We start from the raw sequence: 23,480 nt of genomic DNA on the forward strand, positions 1-23,480 counted from the left end.
AAAGACATGAAACCAGTATCGATTGTCGAATCAGAGTCACTCAGGCATATATCAGATGCTGCAACGGAATGTCAATATTCTGTCCCAAGCAATACAACGGAATGTCAATATTCTGTCCCAAGCTGATACAACAAAATGTCAATATTCTGTCCCAAGCTGATACTACTTCAAAGAAAAAGGTTATTCTGTTTATGTATTGACCAAAAAACAGGTTGATGAAACATTAAGGGTCAGTTTGTTTCTTTGACAACTGACACTTGGACGTTGGATTCAACAGAGACCTACATGACAGTAACAGCTCACTGCATTACTGATGATTGGATATTAACAAATTTTGTTCTTTCAACTCGGGAGCTTCAGGGAGTTTTTTTAATGTCAAGTTCAAACGATTAACAGATTATTCAATGAATCGCTGGGCACCAGATCTGCCTCCAGCACCTTCTGTAACACACTCAGGTCATAGTCACCTGATTCATTCATCTGTGATGACTGCTTTCTCCGACTGATGGTTGTTACAGACGTCGGCCCTCCCTGACTCCTTCGACAGACCTGTTGACACTGCAGCTTCCTTGATCTGAAGAAGACACGAAAACCTAGAACCCCTGCAACCTTGGCAGTGTCATGGTGTCCCTCCATATGACAGTGGGGGATCTGTACACTGTCCACGTACCCAGAGATGAAACAAACCCTGGTTCATTGGAATGCTGTTGTCAGCAGTATTCCAGCCATATCACTGCGACCTCAACATAATCACATCTGACCAGACAAACCAGTGGTCAATATTATGAGCAGCTTCACATTGGGACACACCCAAGGTAAACTGAGTCACGACACCTCAAGTGTTTTAGATGTTCACCACTTTGGTAGAACCCATGAGTACGGGTATGGTGCTTACAAACCTAGAAACATAATCAGGGAAAACAGGATTTGAATCCATGATCATAGGTTTCTGTCATGAATCGTGCTACGATATTCTCAGGGCAAATTGGGGATTCTAACCCCTAACATAGGATTCTGGTACGCCAAAGGGATGCAACTTTACAGAGAGTATGTTCAAGGTTCTGATAACTTGTGCCTAATCCTTTTCATGAGAATAGAATATGTTTCAACTAAATTAACTCTGCACAGTGAATTGCAGTGCCTTAGATGTCTGAGCCACCCCCTGCCCCTCTAACACAAGATGGGAGGCAGCATGTCCTGCTGTATAAGCTGACTCAGGACCCCGGCACCCACCTGAGCCACCCCCTCCCCTTCTAACACAAGATGGGAGGCAGCATGTCCTGCTGTATATGCTGACTCAGGACCCCGGCACCTACCTGTCTGAGCCATACCCCTCTCCCTCTAACACAAGATGGGAGGCAGCATGTCCTGCTGTATAAGCTGACTCAGGACCCCGGCACCTACCTGAGCCACCCCCTCCCCCTCTAACACAAGATGGGAGGCAGCATGTCCTGCTGTATAAGCTGACTCAGGAACCCGGCACCTACCTTAGCCACCCCCTCCCCCTCTAACACAAGATGGGAGGCAGCATGTCCTGCTGTATAAGCTGACTCAGGAACCCGGCACCTACCTGAGCCACCCCCTCCCCCTCTAACACAAGATGGGAGGCAGCATGTCCTGCTGTATAAGCTGACTCAGGAACCCGGCACCTACCTGAGCCACCCCCTCCCCCTCTAACACAAGATGGGAGGCAGCAGGTCCGGCACCTACCTGAGCCACCCCCTCCCCCTCTAACACAAGATGGGAGGCAGCATGCCCTGCTTTATAAGCTGACTCAGGACCCCCACCTACCTGAGCCACCCCCTTCACTTCTAACACAAGATGGGAGGCAGCATGTCCTGCTGTATAAGCTGACTCAGGAGCCCCACCTACCTGAGCCACCCCCTCCCCTTCTAACACAAGATGGGAGGCAGCATGTCCTGCTGTATAAGCTGACTCAGGACCCCCACCTACCTGAGCCACCCCCTCCCCTTCTAACACAAGATGGGAGGTAGTGTGTCCTGCTGTATAAGCTGACTCAGGACCCCGGCACCTACCTGAGCCACCCCCTCCCCCTCTAACACAAGATGGGAGGCAGCATGTCCTGCTGTATAAGCTGACTCAGGACCCCGGCACCTACCTGAGCCACCCCCTCCACTTCTAACACAAGATGGGAGGCAGCATGTCCTGCTGTATAAGCTGACTCAGGACCCCCACCTACCTGAGCCACCCCCTCCCCTTCTAACACAAGATGGGAGGTAGTGTGTCCTGCTGTATAAGCTGACTCAGGACCCCCACCTACCTGAGCCACCCCCTCCCCCTCTAACACAAGATGGGAGGCAGCATGTCCTGCTGTATAAGCTGACTCAGGAACCCGGCACCTACCTGAGCCACCCCCTCCCCCTCTAACACAAGATGGGAGGCAGCATGTCCTGCTGTATAAGCTGACTCAGGACCCCGGCACCTACCTGAGCCACCCCCTCCACTTCTAACACAAGATGGGAGGCAGCATGTCCTGCTGTATAAGCTGACTCAGGAGCCCCACCTACCTGAGCCACCCCCTCCCCTTCTAACACAAGATGGGAGGTAGTGTGTCCTGCTGTATAAGCTGACTCAGGACCCCGGCTTCTACCTGAGCCACCCCCTCCCCCTCTAACACAAGATGGGAGGCAGCAGGTCCGGCACCTACCTGTCTGATGTACTCCTGGCAGTCCTTCTTAGCCTGCATCACTAGGTCAGCCTGACCTTTCAACACTCGGATGTTCCAAGCAAAGTTCTCTGTTGCCTGCATTGGAAAAAAGTCAGATATATAAAAGATACAGATATCTGGAACTTATCTAAACCTGCTCTGGGGGCTGACATTTGATGCCAAGTCTGCAGCAAAAGACACTAAATATTCCAAAACTGGATTTAAAAATGTCCATTTACTCAGAATACGAAAATAAAAACATTAAAAAGTAATATGAAGTTATGAACAATGTTGCACTTTGTACCCAATTTGCGTGCCACCTTTTGAATCATAGATAAATCCCTGGACATTAATAGGGAAAATGTCCTACTGCAGCTAAAGTCATATTTTCCGAAAAACTAATATTGATAATGCAATGTTCATATTTCCGTCATGAATTATGAATATTTGATGCTAATAAAACTATTTACATGAAATTTAAGTTCATTACTTTAGATAAAGGCATCCGTCACAGAAGGTATAGAGGTATGTTATGATTTGCAATCCTTCCTCTGTGATTTTGAGAGCTCTGCAAGTTATATGAAGGTGAGTCAGGAAGAAAACTGGAAGGTATGCAGATCCAACCCTTAGTGAAACCCACGCAAACAGATATGTGCTGACAAACCAAGATTCATAATCAGGGTGAACCTGGGATTCAAACCCATGATCATCAGATTCTGGCATGCCCAAGGGATGCAACTCTGTTCAGCAAATTGCAACAAGAAAGAGAGGCAACCCTTGCCGTGACAGACAGAAAACTAGCACACAGATGGACTAACCTTGGTTAGCTTCTTGCTCTTGAGGCCTGCTTGTACACACACATTCTCCAGGTCCTCATGCCACTCCATCCCCGCTCTCTGACAGTGCAGCAACTACAACAACAACGCCAACTTCATCTCAGAGGCAGGCACTTCATGCTCCCTAGGGCATGTTCTAGGACAGTCTGAAGTAGGTGGCAGAGTGAGTGAGTGAATCGGGTTTTACTGACGCTTTGAACAGTATTCTAGTGATACCACGACATGTCAGCCCTGAAAAGTACAGAGTTTCCGAAGACAAACCAGGTGTTGATACCATGAGCAACGACCAACACTGCTGGGGTATGTGACACACAATCAGTCCGAACCACCCAATCCACATTAGTCAGCTCATACTACAGGTACTCAGCACCACTTTCATCTCTCTTTTAGGTTTGTTTGTTTGGCTTGTTGTGTAACGCCACACTCAGCAATATTCCAGCTACATGACGGTGGCCTGTAAAAAATCCAAGACTGACCAGACAATCCAGGGAACGATATAATGAGCAGCAATCCACACTGCTATGTTGACACTATCAACCAAGTCACCAAGCCTGATGACCCAATCATCCAGTCACCTCTTACAATCAGCACAGGTTGCTGGGGACATTGTACGCCCGGGCCCCATGGGGTTTATCTTTTTAGAATCTTTCAAGGTCCTAACTAGAAACAGACATGTGCTTAACTGCTGGTCAATCAGCAATTCAATGTATTTTGCCAGCATTTTCACAAACCTTTGAACAGCCTCTCTTTCACAGGACCCTAACCATCATTAAGACAAGGTCAGCTAAATCCCAAGTCAAGTTAAAGTATCCACTAAGTAAGTCTCTATCTCAGGGTGATACCAACATCTCTCAGGCAGGTCAGTAAATAATTTATGTTCAGTAGCTCACCTTCTCATAAACACTATCTGCACATTCTATAAGGTTTCTGCACTCTGTGATCAACTGAAACACAAAGAATATCTATTAATTGGTTATTCAGTTATGATTTCAACAACAATTTCTTTGATTTTTTAAAACAAAACCTCTGAACTTTTAGCACAATCTCAGTTTAACCAGGTGAGGTGTATACATATATGCATTTGCCAGGTGAGCTATTGGTTCATCTCCAGCTGTTACTACTCACATCATCAAAGGACATCAGAGCTTTCTTCAGTATATCTGGCAGGTTCCCTTGTGCTTCAAGAGATGGGTACTGCAAAGAAGGTAAAACAATATGTTTTATCTAATACTAAAACTCTCAAGCCGAAAAATTTATATTAGTTTCTCCAAATCATGATGTCATACAAAATATGATTTAATAGAACAAATTGGTAAGACTCAAATATTTATAAAGAAAAAGAAGGAGTCAAATACAATGATGTTCATTTGATCCTGTTGTTACCCAGAGACTCGGTACTCCTTCACCAACACACTGACAAGGTGTTGCCTCTCATGACGTATGTCAGACTCACCACGCCTCTCATGACGTATGTCAGACTCACCTCGCCTCTCATGACGTATGTCAGACTCACCTCGCCTCTCCTGACGTATGTCAGACTCACCTCGCCTCTCATGACGTATGTCAGACTCACCTCGCCTCTCATGACGTATGTCAGACTCACCTCGCCTCTCATGACGTATGTCAGACTCACCTCGCCTCTCATGACGTATGTCAGACTCACCTCGCCTCTCATGACGTATGTGAGACTCTGTTCTCCTGAGTTGGTGATTCTGGTGGACAGGAGTCGGATGCACTGCTTGATGTTGGCGATGGGGGGCAGACCACACGTCTCCTTGAAGCCGCTCAGGGCCAGTTGCACGTTGTCTCGCAGGTCGGTGCCGTCCCGCAAAGGCTGGATCGCAACCTGGAGAGATGAACAATGTTTGTTTGGCAGACAGTCAATGTGTTGCAGTCATTAGGACAAAGCGGTTCACTGATGCTCCACTTTGTGTGTTACTTGACTGAGTATTGCAAAATGTAATATCGGGAAATATTTATTTGGCAATTACAAAATCGTGACGGTACTGAGATCAACGAAAAATATCATACACATACTGTGTCACAGTATGTGTATGATATGTCACAGTAAAAAGTTAAGATATTTTACAGACACTTCCTACAGTTTGTTACAGTACATTCAGATAGATTTTACTGGCACTTGGCATAGTAATACACTTATAATCTCTTAGGAGTTCAAGAGAACAATTACTAGGATGGTGAACTTCATCTGATAATAAATCATTGCCTTGAGTGCATTTATAAATAAATACTTACTGATTTAAAAACTCTTAAAATATACTGCCTTCATTCAGTGTTCTTAGTTAATCTGTTTCTGTTTTTCATGTTGTGTCTATGTAATCTCAGATCTGTCACCAAGTCCCACCCAGTTGTTGACTACTATTGATATAGGGTACAAGCATCTGTACCAAAAAGTTGCATTGATAGAAGTCGGAAGTTGCAAGTCATAAGTCAACAGCTTCTAAATGCCACGAGAAGACAACAAACTTTTCTCAAGTTCGAAATATGGATTGTGATACCTATGATTTTTTTTATTGTTCCCTACAGACGGACTTGGTGGATATTAAGTTTGTTTGTTGTCCACGCTGCACTCAGCAATATTCCAACTATAAGATGGCAGTCTGCAAATAATCGAGCCTGGACCATACAATCTAGTGACATCAAGAGCATCAATCTACACAATTAGGATAAAATGATATGCATCAACCAAGTCAGCGAACCTGACCACCCGATTCCATTGCTGGCCTCTTACGACAAGCATGGGTTGCTGCCGACAAGCATGGGTTGCTGACATCAAGCATGGGTTGGTGACGACAAGCATGGGTTGCTGACGTCAAGCATGGGTTGCTGACGTCAAGCATGGGTTGCTGCCGACAAGCATGGGTTGCTGACATCAAGCATGGGTTGCTGACAACAAGCATGGGTTGCTGCCAACAAGCATGGGTTGCTGACGTCAAGCATGGGTTGCTGACAACAAGCATGGGTTGCTGACGTCAAGCATGGGTTGCTGACGACAAGCATGGGTTGCTGCCGACAAGCATGGGTTGCTGACAACAAGCATGGGTTGCTGACGTCAAGCATGGGTTGCTGACGACAAGCATGGGTTGCTGCCGACAAGCATGGGTTGCTGACAACAAGCATGGGTTGCTGACGACAAGCATGGGTTGCTGACATCAAGCATGGGTTGCTGACAACAAGCAAGGGTTGCTGACAACAAGCATGGGTTACTGCCGACAAGCATGGGTTGCTGAGAACAAGCATGGGTTGCTGACGACAGATTGTAACCTGGCCCCTCACGCGGGCGGGAGTAAGTGAGCCAAGCACACCATCATGAGGCAGTTCATGACATGTTGTCCATCCCACCTTGATAACCCTTTACTATATATCATCATGTTCAACAACCTACCTTGAATGTTTCATCTATATTTTTCACTCCGATTGACTTCATGCTGGTGTAGTCCCGATACCTCTTCGTTTTCTTCACAGACAAGCCTCGTTTGTACGCCTGCTGGGGACAAGAACCAGATAGTACTCACAAGTCTCTACACAGTCAAAGTTCTGTCAGATGTGTGAGTGTTTATTTATTTGTTGTTTATCACTGCTCTCGGCAAAATTCCTGCTATAGAATGGCACTTGGTAAATAATCAAATCTGGGCCACACAATCCAGTGACTGACATCATGAGCATACATCTAGGCACTAATCATACTGAGACATTAAGATTTGTATTTGGGTAAATTTGAAAACCGCCAGTATACTACAACAAACAAACTCACCCCACCCCCTCTCTTGTTGGTTATTGCTATATGTACAAACAATGTACAGTTTTCAATGGGGTTCCCGGTGTTTGATAATAGCTGGATGTGTCGGTAACCTGCAAAAGTGGATGGAGGATAATCATAAATAAGAAACTGATAATCATAACTTTAATTGAAACTTTAAATATTTTAACAGAAAGTTGCAATATATGTGCAAAACTAGAACCTATGACCATACAGGAAAGCTTGCACCAAGCTGTGATCCAGAACAACTTGGGAAGAGTTGTTCCCCTTAGATTGAGAATGAAAATCACTTTGTTGGAAGTTAACTGAGCATCTTTTAGCCATAATTGTACATGTCTCTGACCTGTCTCTTTATTTATTGCAATACTACAGTCATAACATCATCATCAAAACAAAAAGAACTACACAATAATTTCTCAAATAATTTTTCACCAAGTTACTGTAGCACATCATAAATCCCTACACAATCAATGTTTCAACATAACATCTTTACCTGTTTGCATGCACTCAAATGGTATTGTGAACTGTCCAATAAATTCATCCCCAATATAGTCGTCATCCAGAACAGTGAACCTCACCAGAGCCAGCTCTGGCAAGTTGATCTGGAACTCGAAGCTTTCATCAAAGATTGGATTGTATCCTGCAAACAAACAAAAAACCCTTATATTTTGAGGTTGAAAACAATTTAATGTTACCTTTCAACTTTGACAAGATTGACGTGAGTTTTAATGATTTATTCCAACAATAACTATTCTGCAGTAAATATTCACTGCAGACAGCAGCATACTGTGACGTCTGCTCTCACAACCCATGTACAGCAACAGGTGTATTGAAATCAAAACCTACTAGAATTTTGAAAATGTAAACTAAAGATCAAATTCCTGAACAAGGGAGGAATTTATCATTCATTGTATTATTCATCTACTTCAATTCAATCATTATTCAGTGTAGAGGAAGTGAGACTGTACACTAGCTTGTAAACAGTCAATCCTATTCAATGCAGTCAGGTTTTCAGCATGTATCTATTGTGTCCCAAACTGACCTTATCTGTTGCACTTTGGCACTCATATTGCTGACAACATAAAATACTGTTCACTCCCTGTTGAAAATATAGTTAATTTTGATCATAGACCTTCAGTCCTAGTAATCACCTGGAATAACGGTGAAAGACTGGCACAATAAATTAATCATTAGAATTACATCCAAATTTTGCAAAAATGTTCATCTTAAATATTTGATATTATTTTGTTCAAACCAAGTACTAGTGTTCAGGTTACCTGTGTACAGAACCTGTCGATGAGTGTCACTCACACCAAGTATGAAGGTTAGATAGGACTTTTTATATGGTGTATTTCACCAAGTAAATGAAAACACATTGTGATTTTCTTTGTCTGTCAGTACTTGGGGTGAAATAAATTGATGTGAGCAGGATGTTTGGTAGTAAGGCAGGTGGGTGAAAATACTAGACGGCCATACACCGCATGCCATGTCACCAGCAGTACAGACACAGAGTTCACACTTGCCATTATGCGGCATAGTTTTGGTCCTTTCCTCGGCACAGTCCGAGGGAATGCCGAACACTTCAATGGTGACATAGGGGTCCGTCACCTCCCCTTTAGCTGCGGAACCCTTGGGCTTCGGGAAGTTCTGGCCACTGATAATCTGCAACAAATACAAATCACAGACTTCATGTTTATGTACCTGGAAACCAATTATGATGATGTGCTAAAGAACTTTTACAAAATACTTTCGAAATAACTTGACATTCTCCTTAATATGAAGTACAGGGGTGGGGTGGGGGTGTGTATCCTATTCACCTTTATATGAAGTATTTGTGGGAGACATCCTATTCACCTTTATATGAAGTATTTGGGAGAGACATCCTATTCACCTTTATATGAAGTATTTGGGGGGACACCCCTGGAATGACCTCCCTGGTGTTTGCACTGAAGTATGAGATCTCCTCCCTCATGATGGCAGGTTTCAACACAAAGCCACAGCCTCCATTCTTGTGGAACCAGCCATTGTAGAGGTCCATCATGAGTCCTGCTGTCTGGTAGTTCAGGGCCACTGAGGAAGAAGACATCAAGTGGAGGACATGACACATGCTACAATTCCAAACACTGACACCCCCAGGTGGGGTAGGAAGAGGGGAGGTTGAGCTGGGGTTACATCACCTTCAAGGTAACTGCACCGACGTAGTGACGTGCATGTGTGTAACCCCCAAGACACACTTGCACAAAGCGATCTTGTGAGCCTAGGTTAAAGTATGGGAGTTATGATCATCTTAGAGCTAAGATCGCTTTGTGCAAGTGGGTCCTGGTACAGTGTAGATGTGTTAATTTACCATTAAACACCTGTGTCATCAAAAGTTACATCAGATTTTATTTGGGAATCAAGCCATATTGCCCTTAATTCCATTTTTCTTGGAGACTCCACAATTTCACATGTAAACAAATTCAAAATGAAATGATAATAATCATTTAATAGTTAATTTCAAAAGTGTAAAAGAAAAGTGATATTATTATCAAATTGACACCTCAATAATTGTAGTTATCAAAGTTCTTAGCAAGAAGTAGCCACTTGTAAATCTCAAAATAAATCATGGTCACCAAACAAAATGGAGGCAAAGAGAGTACTGTACTGTATCTCTGTGTTAGAGAATAGCTAAGGCAAGTGAGTCCCATGTAGTGCTATTATATCCTGATAATGTATGCCAACCAATAATCTTCATACAACAGTTGCACATACAGCTTGAATGAAACACATCTTTTTATACACAGTTGTGCTACGTACTTAAGGAACTTGATTATTTGTTTGTTCTGAAGATTAATGGTGGACAGTACACATTAGGACAAAAAGTAACAGTTGCAAGTTGTCCCAGCAACTTGCCTATCTTTACCCCTAAACTACACATAACACATCTACACGTGCAAAGCTTCTATGTATGGGTCCTCACCCATCTGACAGCCGCAGTTCCAGAGATCCTGGGGGTTGTAGTTGCTGGAGTCGATGCGCATACCATTGGGGTAGATGCGAGACAGGAATCGCTTGTTGTGGTTGACATATTCCTCTGGCGAGGACATCGCCAACTTCAGAGCCTGGGACTCACTGTACGAGCAAATCTCCCAACATTTTTCTGAAAAGCAAACAACCCTATATGAAGACATTTCCAAAGAATCAAGCTGTTCAAAGCAGCAGTATGATTGAGAATTGGTCTATTTTAGACAATCTAGTGATCGACATCCTGAGCATCGCTCTACGCAATTGGAATACGATGAAATGCATCAACCAAGTCAGCGAGTCTGACCACCCAATCCTGTTAATCACCTCTCACATGGGTTGCTGAAGATCACTTCTAACCCACATTTCACAGGTCAATTATTGCAATGATAAGATTTTTGTATCATGAGTGATTATATCAATACAATACCATAGATTCAATTGTAATGAAATACCTTCCTTAAACACAATTGTCAAGATTTCATGTATCATGTCATGAATTTAGAAATAGAAATAGAAATGACATGTTTAGGGGAAACAACTGCTTCATTGTTTGTGCAATAAGCAGCCCTGACATTACAAAGAAAATCATGTTATATCTTACCATTAATGTCTTAATGTATCAGATTGTGTACATTTTCATGACCTTACTCCCGTTCCACAAAGCGATCTTATTAAGGGCTAAGACTGCCGTAAGTCTATGTTAAAGTATGGGAGTTAAGATCGTTTTAGCTACGTTTGTTTGTTGGTTAACACCGCACTCAGCAACATTCCAGCTCTATGTAATTTCTAAAATTATAAAATTCTGTAAATTATCGAGTCTGGACCAGACAATCCAGTGACTGATATCATGAGTATCGATCTATGCAATTGGGATACAATGTATACAAGTCAATGAGCCTGACCACCAGATCCCTTTAATCGCCTCTAACGACAAGCATAGTCACCATTTACAGCAAGCATGGGTTGTTGAAGACCTTTGAAGATCTTCACGGTCTCTTAGCGCTATGATCGCTTTGTGGAAAGGGGCCCTGATGACTACTGTGATATGTTCAGAGGACATTACAGTTTACACAGGAAGAAGGGCATGGAGTCTTAATGTCATATATGTCTTAGCAAGGGAATTATTAGACTTATGCTTAGTTACTGAAAATATATAATTTTGAAAGAAACAGATAACTCCATTTAAATTGAAAAGAAGCCTGGGCCAGTGAGATGGAAGATTCAGAACCTGTGGGAAATCTAGACTTGCTCCATGTATGGTCGTAGCATTACAGTAAGGGTTGTGAGGAAGGGAAAATAATATGGTTCAGGGACTTGAGGTAGATGAGTGAACTAAGTTTAATATAGCTGTTTCTTCTTGTGTAAGTAGAACAGGTATCCATGGTCTCTTGTTTTTTGTTTAATGTTTAAATGCAGTTTCCAGCTATATGATGGCAGCCTGCAAATAATCAAGTCTGAACCAGTGATTGCTATTGTGAGCAACAATCCACACAATCAAGGTACGAGACCACACAAACAACCAAATCACCAAGATTGACCACCTGATGCATTGGCTGCCTCTTACGACCAGCACAGGTAACTGGGGACCAATTCTACCCCGGAATCCCCACCCAAGGCATTTGAGCAATTGACTTGATCTTGCATCTGTTTGTGATGTGTGCTACTGATGGGACAGAATACGTTTTCAAGAACACCTGACACTATCTGATAATGATATAATTGAAATCGTACAATCGACTCTTAGAAGAGATTTCTTCTAAAAATGGAAAGGGTATAATCTTTTTTATTAAGGACTCACGGTTCTGCTGGGAAACCTGAAAGTCTTCAAATCTCTTGGACACACAGTAGACAACCATGTCAGACAATTCTTTGACCAGCTTGTGCTTCTTGACCGACCCCTCCTGAAACACCAGCATCCAGTAGCATCCAGGACAACATCCATACCAACCACACACATGACATAGAAAACTAGACCACAAAATAGTTCTGAAAATGGAAATAGCCATGAACAGATGCATTTCTCTACCAACAGGCCATGTGCTGAAGGCCATCAGGGTAAACAAATGCATGCACAACAGATAGCCATGGCAGTTTACAGCCAGTTGGTTGCATAGTTTGGCAGAAGCAGTGCAGTTCCTTTTCCTTGGGGTCTCCATGAGATAGCATAAGAAGCATGCAACTTGGCAGTAGGCAGGTCCCTCTGCATGTTTCACTGACTGAAATCATACAGTATACAAAGCTAGGCAAAAACCATTTAACTTCAGCTAGTTCTGCAAGTGATTTCTGTAAAGTACTTATGTGAATAATGCCCGGAATGGCTATTGAAATTGTTTAGTCATTTTAAATATTTGTTTTTTTGTTAAATACTAAATCCAAGGAGCAGACTGGGGGATCCAAAACAGCATAATTAACTTTAATAATAGTCTCGTCTCCACATGCTCTGTTTACTTATTTACTGAAAGAAGTATCTTACCAACCGTTGTATCCAGAATTCCTTATAAAGTTGTGCAATTTAATGATGTTACATTACACAATTAATTCCATTGTAACGTCAATGACATAAAGCATCATAATTTGGATTCAAACCAGATTTATCACAATGATCATTAGCACTTTTAATGGAATGAAATCAAGTCCAAACCTTTTACTAAAATCAAATTGGCATTAAACCATTTTTCTCATAACATCGGTCTTTGCTCAAAACTGTCTAGTCCATCAGCCCCAACTTGGCTCATTTTCAGAACATTTTAGAGTTATCATATATTATAGTTTTATTAGCTGATCCTACTGGACTGAACTAATTTTACTTGACTTATCACAGACTAGTCCTTTGATGCCTGTTATCTTCAGAATTGACCTAGGATTAAACCTGTGACCTTGACACCGATCTTTAACCTTGACCTTACCCGTTTACTATTTTTCTTCTTGTCAGGTTCTGCCCCCTCGTCCTCATCAGTGACATAGCCCTCGACTGAGCTGGTTGCGATTGGCAGTTTTTTACCCTGCAATATGCATGAGTTAAGCATGTGAACAAGGCAACTAGATCTACTGACACCAGCAAGGTGAGGTTAATCCACTAAAGGGTGTCCAGATGGGGGACTATGTCAAGCCAGGCTGGTCATGGAGGTCAATACACACACAGCATAGAATACAAATGTAAATGTCAGAGAATAAACAGTCTTGATTTCCCCCAGCAATAGATTCATTTGGGAATAACAGGCACAACACAGTGATGCCATAGTAGGTCAAATACTACAACAGTTCAAACTCAATCATATTTCAATTAAATCCTGTGTATAATAGTTACTTTATTTCATTTCCAAGCCATTTAATCATTCATGACGATAGTGAGTGAGTGAGTTGAGTTTGATGTCGCTTTGAACAGTATTCCAGTTATATGTCAGCTTAATGTGGCGGAAAGCCCGAAGTAATGCAGGTCTCAGACGTTTACCACTTTGGTGAAACCCACGAGCACGGGTATGGTGCTGATAAACCTAGAAACATAATTGGGACGAACCAGGATTCACGACACATGATGATAGATTTCGAAGTTTGGTGCATTAGATGAGCAGGCCATCCATGTCCTCACATGTTGATAATTAAGTATAGTGTGATCAGAATGTACAGTTAACCTTATTGTGTAAAACCACAAGAAATTTCAATCTGTTCATGTTGAACCAAATCCTTCAGTTGCAAGTATCAAGATATGTACATCCCACCCAAATGTTGGCGCTGGTGTTGTATTGACCCCCTGACCAGGCTATAAGCACTAATATACACCTTGACCGGCACATACAGTCCTATAATCACAGTACCTTGACCAAGAAAGTCAGACACATATCAGTTCTTGACGGATGTACAAACGTTTATGACACAGTCTCAGTACTATCATGTCTAGCTACTGTATTGTGAGTTGTCAGTTTGGGGGCAGGCGAAACAGGATCTGATCAAGGGGGTGTTCTGGTTATGAGATTGGTATAGCACCTTATTGAACAGATCTTTGTTATTACACTACACGCCAGTTATTTGTGATAAGAAAGCACACAGTGAATCTGGTCATTGACCTTTTTCTACCTGGGGAAATCCATCAGCATGGCATCAAAATCAAAAAAATAATTCGGCCTCACTTAGGTTGAATCTGAATGGAACAGATTATTCGACCAACAGAGTGAGTGAGTTAGTGAATATTGCTTAATGCTGCATAAGCATTGTTACAGATATTCCTAGCTCAATTCCAAAGACATAGCTGCCAACTTTCCCAATTTACAATTATTATTTTGTTACGATCTTCTGGTCGGGACACCAAAGCCTGACACAATTGATAACTTTTTTGATTAGTTTCTATTTCGTCTACAGAAACTTGCGATTATACATGTGCAGTGTCTCGATTAGACAGATGCAACACCATAGACAGACTTCACACCAGTTGACAAATAAGACGCGCTCGTGTTCACATCAGATGGTGTAAGTTAAATAATGACCCGCTCTTTACCAGTGTCTATAAAAATTTAGTCCTTTCGTCCTTTGTCCTTTTGTAGATTTGCATATTATTTCTATCAATTAAGGAAGAATTCATATTTTCATATTCTAGTTTCAAATTCAGACATTCAGGACAGTAGGCAGATGTGCAAAGAACATGGAGACATATCCAGAACTCACAAGAAGCCCCTTTCTTACACAAACTTGTTTGAAACATCATGGTTAAATACGTTCAGGGATTTTTAGTCTGCTCAGACTGTACAAGTGTTCTCATCATGTCCAAAAATTAAGACCAGGATCTCACAAAATGGAAACAAAAATTCTTTGAAGTTTAAAATTACACATTTACTTGACATCTTGACATGACATGAACACATTTCATCTCCCTCAAATTCAATTTTAGGGGCCGAAATATAGAGGCTGATGAGAAAATTACACTCACTATGTTTGATCAACATTCAAAGAAACGAATAAATTTTCTTAACAAGATTGAAGTGTCTATCACTTATCCTCCAACACTGATCAAACATTCATGTGTAAGACATGGCCGTACAAGCTGATCACTCACTACTGATAAGACGAAAATGCACTTGCCTAAAATAGATGGTAAATTAATGTGCCAATTTCTCCTAGATGACACACATGTAATTATCATCCACATATAAAACATACAACTAACAAACTGACTTTTGTCGTAATGTAATTTTTGACACTTAATATTGATCCTGAGTGTTCTCATAGATGAGATGATACTCAAACACTCTGTTACAGACTTGTATTACACCGAGAAATATCTGTGAGGATGTACACAATGTGAGGATTCCGACTGATTGTGATCGCAGGTCACTTTGAACAGTGGCAGCTAAATCAAGTTTACTCTGTGGGTAGCAAACCACAGCAATAAAAACACTAGCCTGTATGCTGACATTAGGGTGTGAATGTCATGGATGCTGTTAAAAAAGAAGTCTTCAGTTGGAGCGCAGGATTAAAATAACTAGCAACATTTACTTGGTCTATGTTTTTAGTGATTTCAATAACAGTGTGACCACTATCAAACTGCTCTGCAATGACAAAACTCAGATAATGTTTTTGTTGTTGACACTAGCACACAGAGGGAAGAAAAGTTTGTTCAACCTCCTGAATGGACATGAGACGTGGGTAGCAAGATACTACACTTGCACAACTTATCATGTATAGTTTGCAGTGAAAAGGACTTCTGTCGAATCTGAAGATTTTATAGTGTGATGACAGCTGAAATACAGGATTTCTGGCAATAATGTAATAGAGGTTTTGTATTCGTAAGAATTATTAACATGTGGGCCAAGTAACTCTGTGGATGACGGCATCAGCAAGACCACGCTGTCATGTCGCCGATTCTTCATTTAGCTTGCTCTAATGACAAGCATAGGGCCTGGTATCCTAACCTGCTCAGGTATCCAAACTGTTCTGACATCCTAACGTGTAGACTGACATTTAGTCCAAAAAATATAGCTATGTTATTCAAAACTATATCTGTACAAAATATAACAATGATATCCAAATAGAGCCAAGAAACAATGCTTAATGTCAGAGCTGTGCCAATCTAGAATTGTTCAAGAATTCTAAACTTCAGTTAGACTCCATGTATTCTCAATGGTCTGGGAGACAAACCACCTCACATGGCTCACTTGAAGTAATACTTCATGAACATCTATTAGGGATGTCACGATTCACCTATTGTACCGATGCATCCATAGACAATTCTCACGCTACGATACAAGCCTAATTCTTACCGAATTTGAAACTGATTGTTTGATTGGCATTCTAGAAGTTGGTGGGTAAGTAAGAAAACATACAACTTTATGGATACCAACTTCAGGTTTATTGCATATAGTGACGTTTCCATGTAGATTCTCACACTGTTATCAAGCTGGAGTGACATCAACCAAGTGATGAGAGGTATAGATACATGACACGTTGTGATAAGCAGCAGATTAACACTGACAACAACGGTAATAGATACGGTAATACAGATAATTCGACTAAGCCAGATGTACAGTAAGAATAACAAATAGCACACAGGTAATGAACCACACGGGTAATGAAGCCAGATGTACAGCAAAGATAAGGATTAAAAGGATTTAACATTTGTGACACGCTGATTGGGTCCTTATTACAGAGCTCCAGATAAGCTTTCGGTGTTGTTGGTATTTTACCCATGCATTTTAAAATGTGGGTATTTAAGTTAAATATTTAAAAACACTATTCATCTAGTCCCTGCAAAGTGGTGTCATGTGGGCTTCGAGAGCTTTATAGGACGATACCACGATACTTCCACAAGAAAGTGTGATAGCAAATGATCATGATGTAACTGTCATCCTGGAGTTTGGCAAGGTTGAAGAAATGCCTGTTTATAATTTCAAAATAAGTATCTGATTTGCTAATTGAACATGCAGGGTTACTTCACAATATTTTGATGATATGCACAAGTTTTATTTTTGTAGCGTATCTGTAATGTTCATTGCGTATTTGATACGCTTGGATTTATTTTACTGCATATTTCTGCATTTCTGATGCATATTTTACGCAGATTCGCAGCTTATCTGGAGTACTGTTATTAAAATAGTCTACTGCTTGATAAGATCTTCATGGACAGAAGAGATGTAATACCCTTGATCTCTGTTGATCAGAGGTTTGTGATGGCAGATTTATAGCTTTTCTTTTGGTTTAGTCCTGATGTTTGGTTGAGAGGATATGGAGTCAAAACAGAATTGGATGGCAAGGGAATTTTTGCTGGTTGTCACTCCAGCTTGATGACGGTGTAAGAATCTACATTGAAAAGTTACTGTATGCAATAAGTCGTTATCCATAAAGTTGAACATTTTCTTACGCAAATTTGAAAGTATCAAGCACGAACATCTCAAAGTTGAGTTCAATTGTACTTTTTTAAGTCAGCTTTTTAACTTGTTATTCAAAGCTTATTGTTGACCAATCAAATAAGGAATATTGTATGTTAGTTATTTCATCCATGAAGACTAAAACCACTTGGCATTGAATTTAAATGTTTAAACAAACTACACCCTTTTCTGGTGCGTAACACCTGCATCAAGTACCAGCTCAATCATCTATTCAGTAGTTCTGGAAGTGTCAAAACTAAAAAAACATGTTGATGAACACTAAAATTTCAATTTCTCAATAAAACAAACTTAAATAGAGGGTAATTAATGTCAACATTGTACATGGGAATTTGGTACATTAGAAATATCTGACAAAAAACCTATCCATGGTTTCCACCTAGATATGGTATGTGTATCATGGTTAACATTTATACTAAGTTATCTTATAATAATTAGATCTACATCAAGTGCTTTTATGAGTTATCATGGTGTAATATTTATACATCATGATAACTCATAAAAGCACTTGATGTAGATCTAATTATCATAAGATAACTTAGTATAAATGTTAACCATGATATGTGTAAGGCCCTGTAATGAAAGGCCCTGTAATGAAAAAACCCTGTAATGGAAGGCCAAATAGTGAAAGACCCTGTAGTGAAAGGCCCTGTAGTGAAAGACCCTCTAATGAAAGTCCCTGTAGTGTAAGGCCCTGTAGTGAAAGACCCTCTAATGAAAGTCCCTGTAGTGTAAGGCCCTGTATTGAAAGGCCCTGTAATGAAAAAACCCTGTAATGGAAGGCCCAATAGTGAAAGGCCCTGTAATGAGAGGCCCTGTAATGAAAGGCCCAATAGTGAAAGGCCCTGTAATGAAAGACCCTGTAGTGTAAGGCCCTGTAGTGTAAGGCCCTGCAGTGTAAGGCCCTGTAGAGTAAGGCCCTATAGTGGAAGCTGATGCAACTGAAGCTAGTACTGTTAAAGGCAAGGCATTGTTTTCCCACACCAAAGCAGATAGACAGTGGATATCCTAAAATTGCATCTCTTTCTAAAAAAAATCCTCGATATTGTATACTTAAAGGTCAAGTGTATTGCTGCATATAGGTACTCTTTTACCCTGAAACGTGAACAGACCCTTACGCCCGCTGTATATACTACTATGTATACCACTTCATACTGTGTGCATATCAGATTTATACAAAAACAATTCTCTTTGTTACTTTCAAATGTTTTTTTCCAGAGTTTGTTGTACAACATATATGGATATTAGACACATCAAACATTGATTTTCCCAAGAGTATTTTTTTACAACACATAACATAAAGGATAATAGTATATTTTTCCAAGACATATTTCAAGGAAATCCACTGACACATTTATCTTCATCCACCAGGTGATAATAAAAACACTTACTTTGATAAGGACTCTGCCTTTGAAGAATTCTGGAGAAGGTAAGTGTTCGACATTTTCGTCGGCAGATTCCGTGTACAACTTGTCCCCAAGTATGGTGGTCATGTAGTGGGCAATGGCCTGCTGTTGTTTGATACTGCAGTGGTTTTCTATTGATAATATCACAGGGTACCTGAAATACAAGTTATATATCACCAATAAGTGTGTAGAATGACTGTGTATAAAAACTCCCCGATAGTTGCTCAATATAGCGATTCCCAATGCCCATTGGTCAATTGAAGCCATTTGACGTCACAGTGCTTTATCGTTGTGAAAACTACGATATGACATTATTCATGACGTCAGAAATTCACTTAAGACAAACACTGAAGTACCATGTTTTTTGCAACACACTGGGGTGGGGTCAAGGCTGGGCCAGACTATGCCATTTTTATGTCTTGGCCCAAACAAAAATTTCTATTGCAGTTGGCTCAGCATGGTAAACACCAACTGAGCTAATGGTGAGACTCGGGGACTTTCGTTCACCTGCAGAAACATGAACCTATTTCAAGTACTGTATTCAACATAATAAGCGCCCCTCTCTAATAAGCACTCAGGGCGATATTTGCTAATATATTGGCTAGCGAACAATCCCAATTAGCACCCCTTCCGATTGATCAATGTATAAAAAGACTTATTGTTTCACATATAATAAGCACTCGTGTGTTATATGCACCCTTATTTATAGGCAATTCAATTTTGGAAAAAATATATGCAGAGCTCCAAATAAGCTGCGTATCTGCGTAAAATACGCATCAAAAATGCAGAAGTATGCAGTAAAATAAAATCAAAGCGTATCAAATACGCAACCAACATTACAGATACGCTACAAAAATAAAACTTGTGTGTATCATCAAAATATTGTGAAGTAACCATGCGTATTCGATTAGCAAATCAGCAACTTATTTTGAAATTATGAACGGGCATTCCGTAAACCTTTCCAAACTCCACGATGACAGTTACATTATGATCATTTACCATCACACTTTCTTGTGCAAGTATCATATTTTTGAGTCCTACAAAGCTCTCGAACCTACATGACATTTAACAGTATTTAACTTAAATACCCACATGTGTAAAAACAAGTGGGTAACAGAAATTTGAATACCCAGATAGAATTACTGATAATCAATTATTTTAAAATGCATCGGTAAAATACCCACAACACCAAATGCTTATCTGGAGCTCTGTATATGTCATATAAACTGTCACCATAAACCAAGAAATTTATCTTTCAACTCTGTCGTTTTTTCCCGCCAAAATAATATTCTAATAAGAGCCCCCAATTTCTAATTTTGAGAGTGCCCTGAGCGCTTACTATGTCAAATACGGTATATGTAACATAAATGCCAGAAAAGGATCAACCGTGATTATCTGCAGAAACAGATTCCATTGGGGATAAAGATGAAATAGTGGTGAAAATCATCAATGGATGACTGAAAATCAGAGATGACACCAGGTGTTAGCGGAAAGAGTAAGCATGTCCTGCTCTACAGGTGCCCCCGTCAATCACCATCTGCAGACCAAATCAAGTGTCTATTTGTTGCTAAACACCACACAGCAGCAAGCCCACTCCACACCATTCACACAGCCTACATGTGTAAACTCCAACGCCCTGACAGATTGACAATGGTAATGTGAAAGAATCGGGTGGTCCTTAACATAGTTTAGTTATATAATACATACAAAATGTCCCCATAACAACATACTGATGTCCATGGATGACAAGTCCATGTGATGACCATGCTGAAACACCCAGCCCCTTGTCACAAACATCCCTCCCTAACACTACCAATAACCCCTCCAGTGTACCCCCAACACAGCCCCATGTCACAAACATCCCTCCCTAACACTACCAATATACCAATACCACCATCACAGCCCCATGCCACAAACATCCCTCCCTAACACTACCAATAACCCCTCCAGTGTACCCCCAACACAGCCCCATGTCACAAACATCCCTTCCTAACACTACCAATAACCCCTCCAGTGTACCCCAAACACAGCTCCATGTCACAAACATTCCTCCCTAACACTACCAATATACCAATACCACCATCACAGCCCCATGCCACAAACATCCCTCCCTAACACTACCAATAACCCCTCCAGTGTACCCCCAACACAGCCCCATGTCACAAACATTCCTCCCTAACACTACCAATATACCAATACCACCATCACAGTGTACCCCCATCACAGCCCCATGTCACAAACATCCCTCCCTAACACTACCAATAACCCCTCCAGTGTACCACCATCACAGCCCCTCTTGAATACAGCCCTTACTTTCTTTCTACAATGTAAAGCTGTTTCTTTGAGGAAAAGTGGAAAATGCGGTCCTATGTTTTCCCTCTGAAGCACGAAAAAACATTGAAGCATGTATTACCACCAGTTTTACAATGAATTCATTCCTGCTTAGCAAATATCAATCAAAATGTTGCTGTGTAGACTGGGATACTATTCTTGATGTCGATACTCCTTGAAAATGTCTCTCTTTTCTTGTAAAGACAGGAGGCGATGAAAAAGCAAGGTCGCTAATCTGGTTCCCTTTAGATGAAAAGTGAAGGAGAAACTCTAAAACTGCTGCCACGAAGTCCTCATTACATCCTCCAAGTATTCATTATGTGGAGCTCTACGACTGACAAAGAGAATGATAGATTCTTCATCTTCCTAGATAATTAGACATCATATTTAAAGATACCACCTAACCTGTAAAAATCTTGCATTACCACAAGAAAAGATCAAAATGATGTGTCATCATTTTTCCTTACAAGATAAAAATAATTTACGCTATCTGTTGCCAAGATCACAAGGATGGTCATTATGAAGAAGGCTGGTTCCATGAAACAATGTCTAACTTATGCTTGTTGTAAGAGGTGCCCTAATGGTACCGGTGAGCGGACTCCATGACATGGTTGGTAGTGTGTCGTACCAGCTGAGTGCAGTGTTACAAAACAACAGACAGACAGAGACATGTTGACAGGTGTGGCAGGCCAGTAGATGACATAAGCACTGATCCAACCCATGGAGGTACTACACACTTTAAGTACAGTCAAACAAAACCACACGATCCTCGTGTCACATTGTCAGAGTATTCCAAACTAACCAAGAAAAACAAGGGGTCCTTGTTATGGCATTCAAATCAAAAGTAATCAAAACCTATAATCAATTTGTATAGGAGCAACACCAAGGACCCAAGGACACCCCTTAATTTCCAGACCGTCGGACACTTGTCAGTCACTTTTAAGGGTCCATTCTGTTCTTGGTTTAGGTCGTCTTCAAGGCAAATGCCATAAAATAACTTATGTTTTGTTCTGTTTATCACAAATTATATACACATCACATTTGAATGTAAACTGCCCAAGAAGTGATGTTTCAAGTTTGTTCTTGGTAAAATTTCTTTAGTATATGATCTTCTGTGTAAGCAAGCTAAATACTCAAATACAAACTGAAAAACTAAAATAAAAATATACCATTACATATTCATATTAGAAGTATTTAGTTGTGGTGAGGTGAGGTGAAATGGGGTTTAATGTCACATTCAAGATTATTTCACTTACATAGCAATGAAGATACATGTGTGTGTGTGTGTGTGTGTGTGTGTGTGTGTGTGTGTGTGTGTCTGCCTGCTTTGTACTAGTCTGGATTAATGACGGTTTCATAGCACCAGCCCAATGACATACCATGCTGCAGTTTTAAAGAAATTCCCACACAGACACAGTAAACTGACTCAGAGTCAACCAGTCCTTGTTTTAGCCCCTTAATGCCGAGTGCCAGGCAGGGTAACAACAAGTACCATCATTTGATGTCTTTGGGTAGGATGTGGCTGGGGATCAAACCATCGACCTTCCGCTCTCAAATTAGTTGGCTGTTTCATGAAATGATACAAATACAGTTGGACCCCGGTATGTCAAACCTAGCAGGACCGTTTTGTAACTTCGAGTACAACACTGCGAGATATCCAGACATTTGAGACAGCGAGGCATGGACAGCCAAACAGATTGAGTATATTAAGATCCACAGCAATACGATTGCATACTCGATAAAAAAGAAATACAAGAAATCGACTCCTAGATTTATCACTAGATTTTGGCAATGTAGACACCATATTTAGAGCGATACTTAGATCCATTGACAGCTGTCTTTCTACTTCAAAGCGGATTCCACAGCCTGCATCACATCCTATTTTGTCTGCATTGTACATACTTTCAACTTTATTTGCATGTCAGAGTAGATAACTAGATCCAGTGATCTCCAACAAAGTGGGTTAATATTACATCTGAAGTTCATTTTTATACATTCTGTCTACTCGATAAAAACAAAGTGTCACTCTGCCACTATCTTGTTAATTCACTGCTTTGATATTGTGAGCAATGTCACACA

The 23,480-nt window shown here is 40.9% G+C and overlaps 1 protein-coding gene across 4 annotated transcripts in view; it reads right to left on the reverse strand.

Annotated features, from left to right (window-relative positions):
- LOC139462558 (inactive phospholipase C-like protein 2) overlaps nucleotides 1-23,480 on the reverse strand; it is a 220,729-nt gene that overhangs the window by 8,394 nt on the left and 188,855 nt on the right. For 3 of the 4 annotated variants that reach the window (XM_071244376.1, XM_071244375.1, XM_071244379.1), the window contains exons 12-26: nucleotides 19,056-19,224; nucleotides 13,198-13,293; nucleotides 12,090-12,192; nucleotides 10,245-10,424; nucleotides 9,177-9,355; nucleotides 8,809-8,947; nucleotides 7,779-7,925; nucleotides 7,280-7,377; nucleotides 6,911-7,012; nucleotides 5,168-5,350; nucleotides 4,630-4,698; nucleotides 4,395-4,448; nucleotides 3,487-3,579; nucleotides 2,669-2,764; nucleotides 468-574 (exon numbers count right to left, since the gene is read on the reverse strand). In XM_071244376.1, coding sequence (XP_071100477.1) covers nucleotides 473-574; nucleotides 2,669-2,764; nucleotides 3,487-3,579; nucleotides 4,395-4,448; nucleotides 4,630-4,698; nucleotides 5,168-5,350; nucleotides 6,911-7,012; nucleotides 7,280-7,377; nucleotides 7,779-7,925; nucleotides 8,809-8,947; nucleotides 9,177-9,355; nucleotides 10,245-10,424; nucleotides 12,090-12,192; nucleotides 13,198-13,293; nucleotides 19,056-19,224 — 1,810 coding nt within the window. In that variant the 3' untranslated portion in view covers nucleotides 468-472. The remainder of the gene's footprint in view (nucleotides 1-467; nucleotides 575-2,668; nucleotides 2,765-3,486; nucleotides 3,580-4,394; nucleotides 4,449-4,629; nucleotides 4,699-5,167; nucleotides 5,351-6,910; nucleotides 7,013-7,279; nucleotides 7,378-7,778; nucleotides 7,926-8,808; nucleotides 8,948-9,176; nucleotides 9,356-10,244; nucleotides 10,425-12,089; nucleotides 12,193-13,197; nucleotides 13,294-19,055; nucleotides 19,225-23,480) is intronic. The other variant, XM_071244378.1, reaches the window with a different exon arrangement.

Source organism: Haliotis cracherodii, unplaced genomic scaffold (assembly GCF_022045235.1).
Source record: "Haliotis cracherodii isolate W230 unplaced genomic scaffold, xgHalCrac1.p SCAF_15, whole genome shotgun sequence".
Classification (NCBI taxonomy): Eukaryota; Metazoa; Mollusca; class Gastropoda; order Lepetellida; family Haliotidae; genus Haliotis; species Haliotis cracherodii.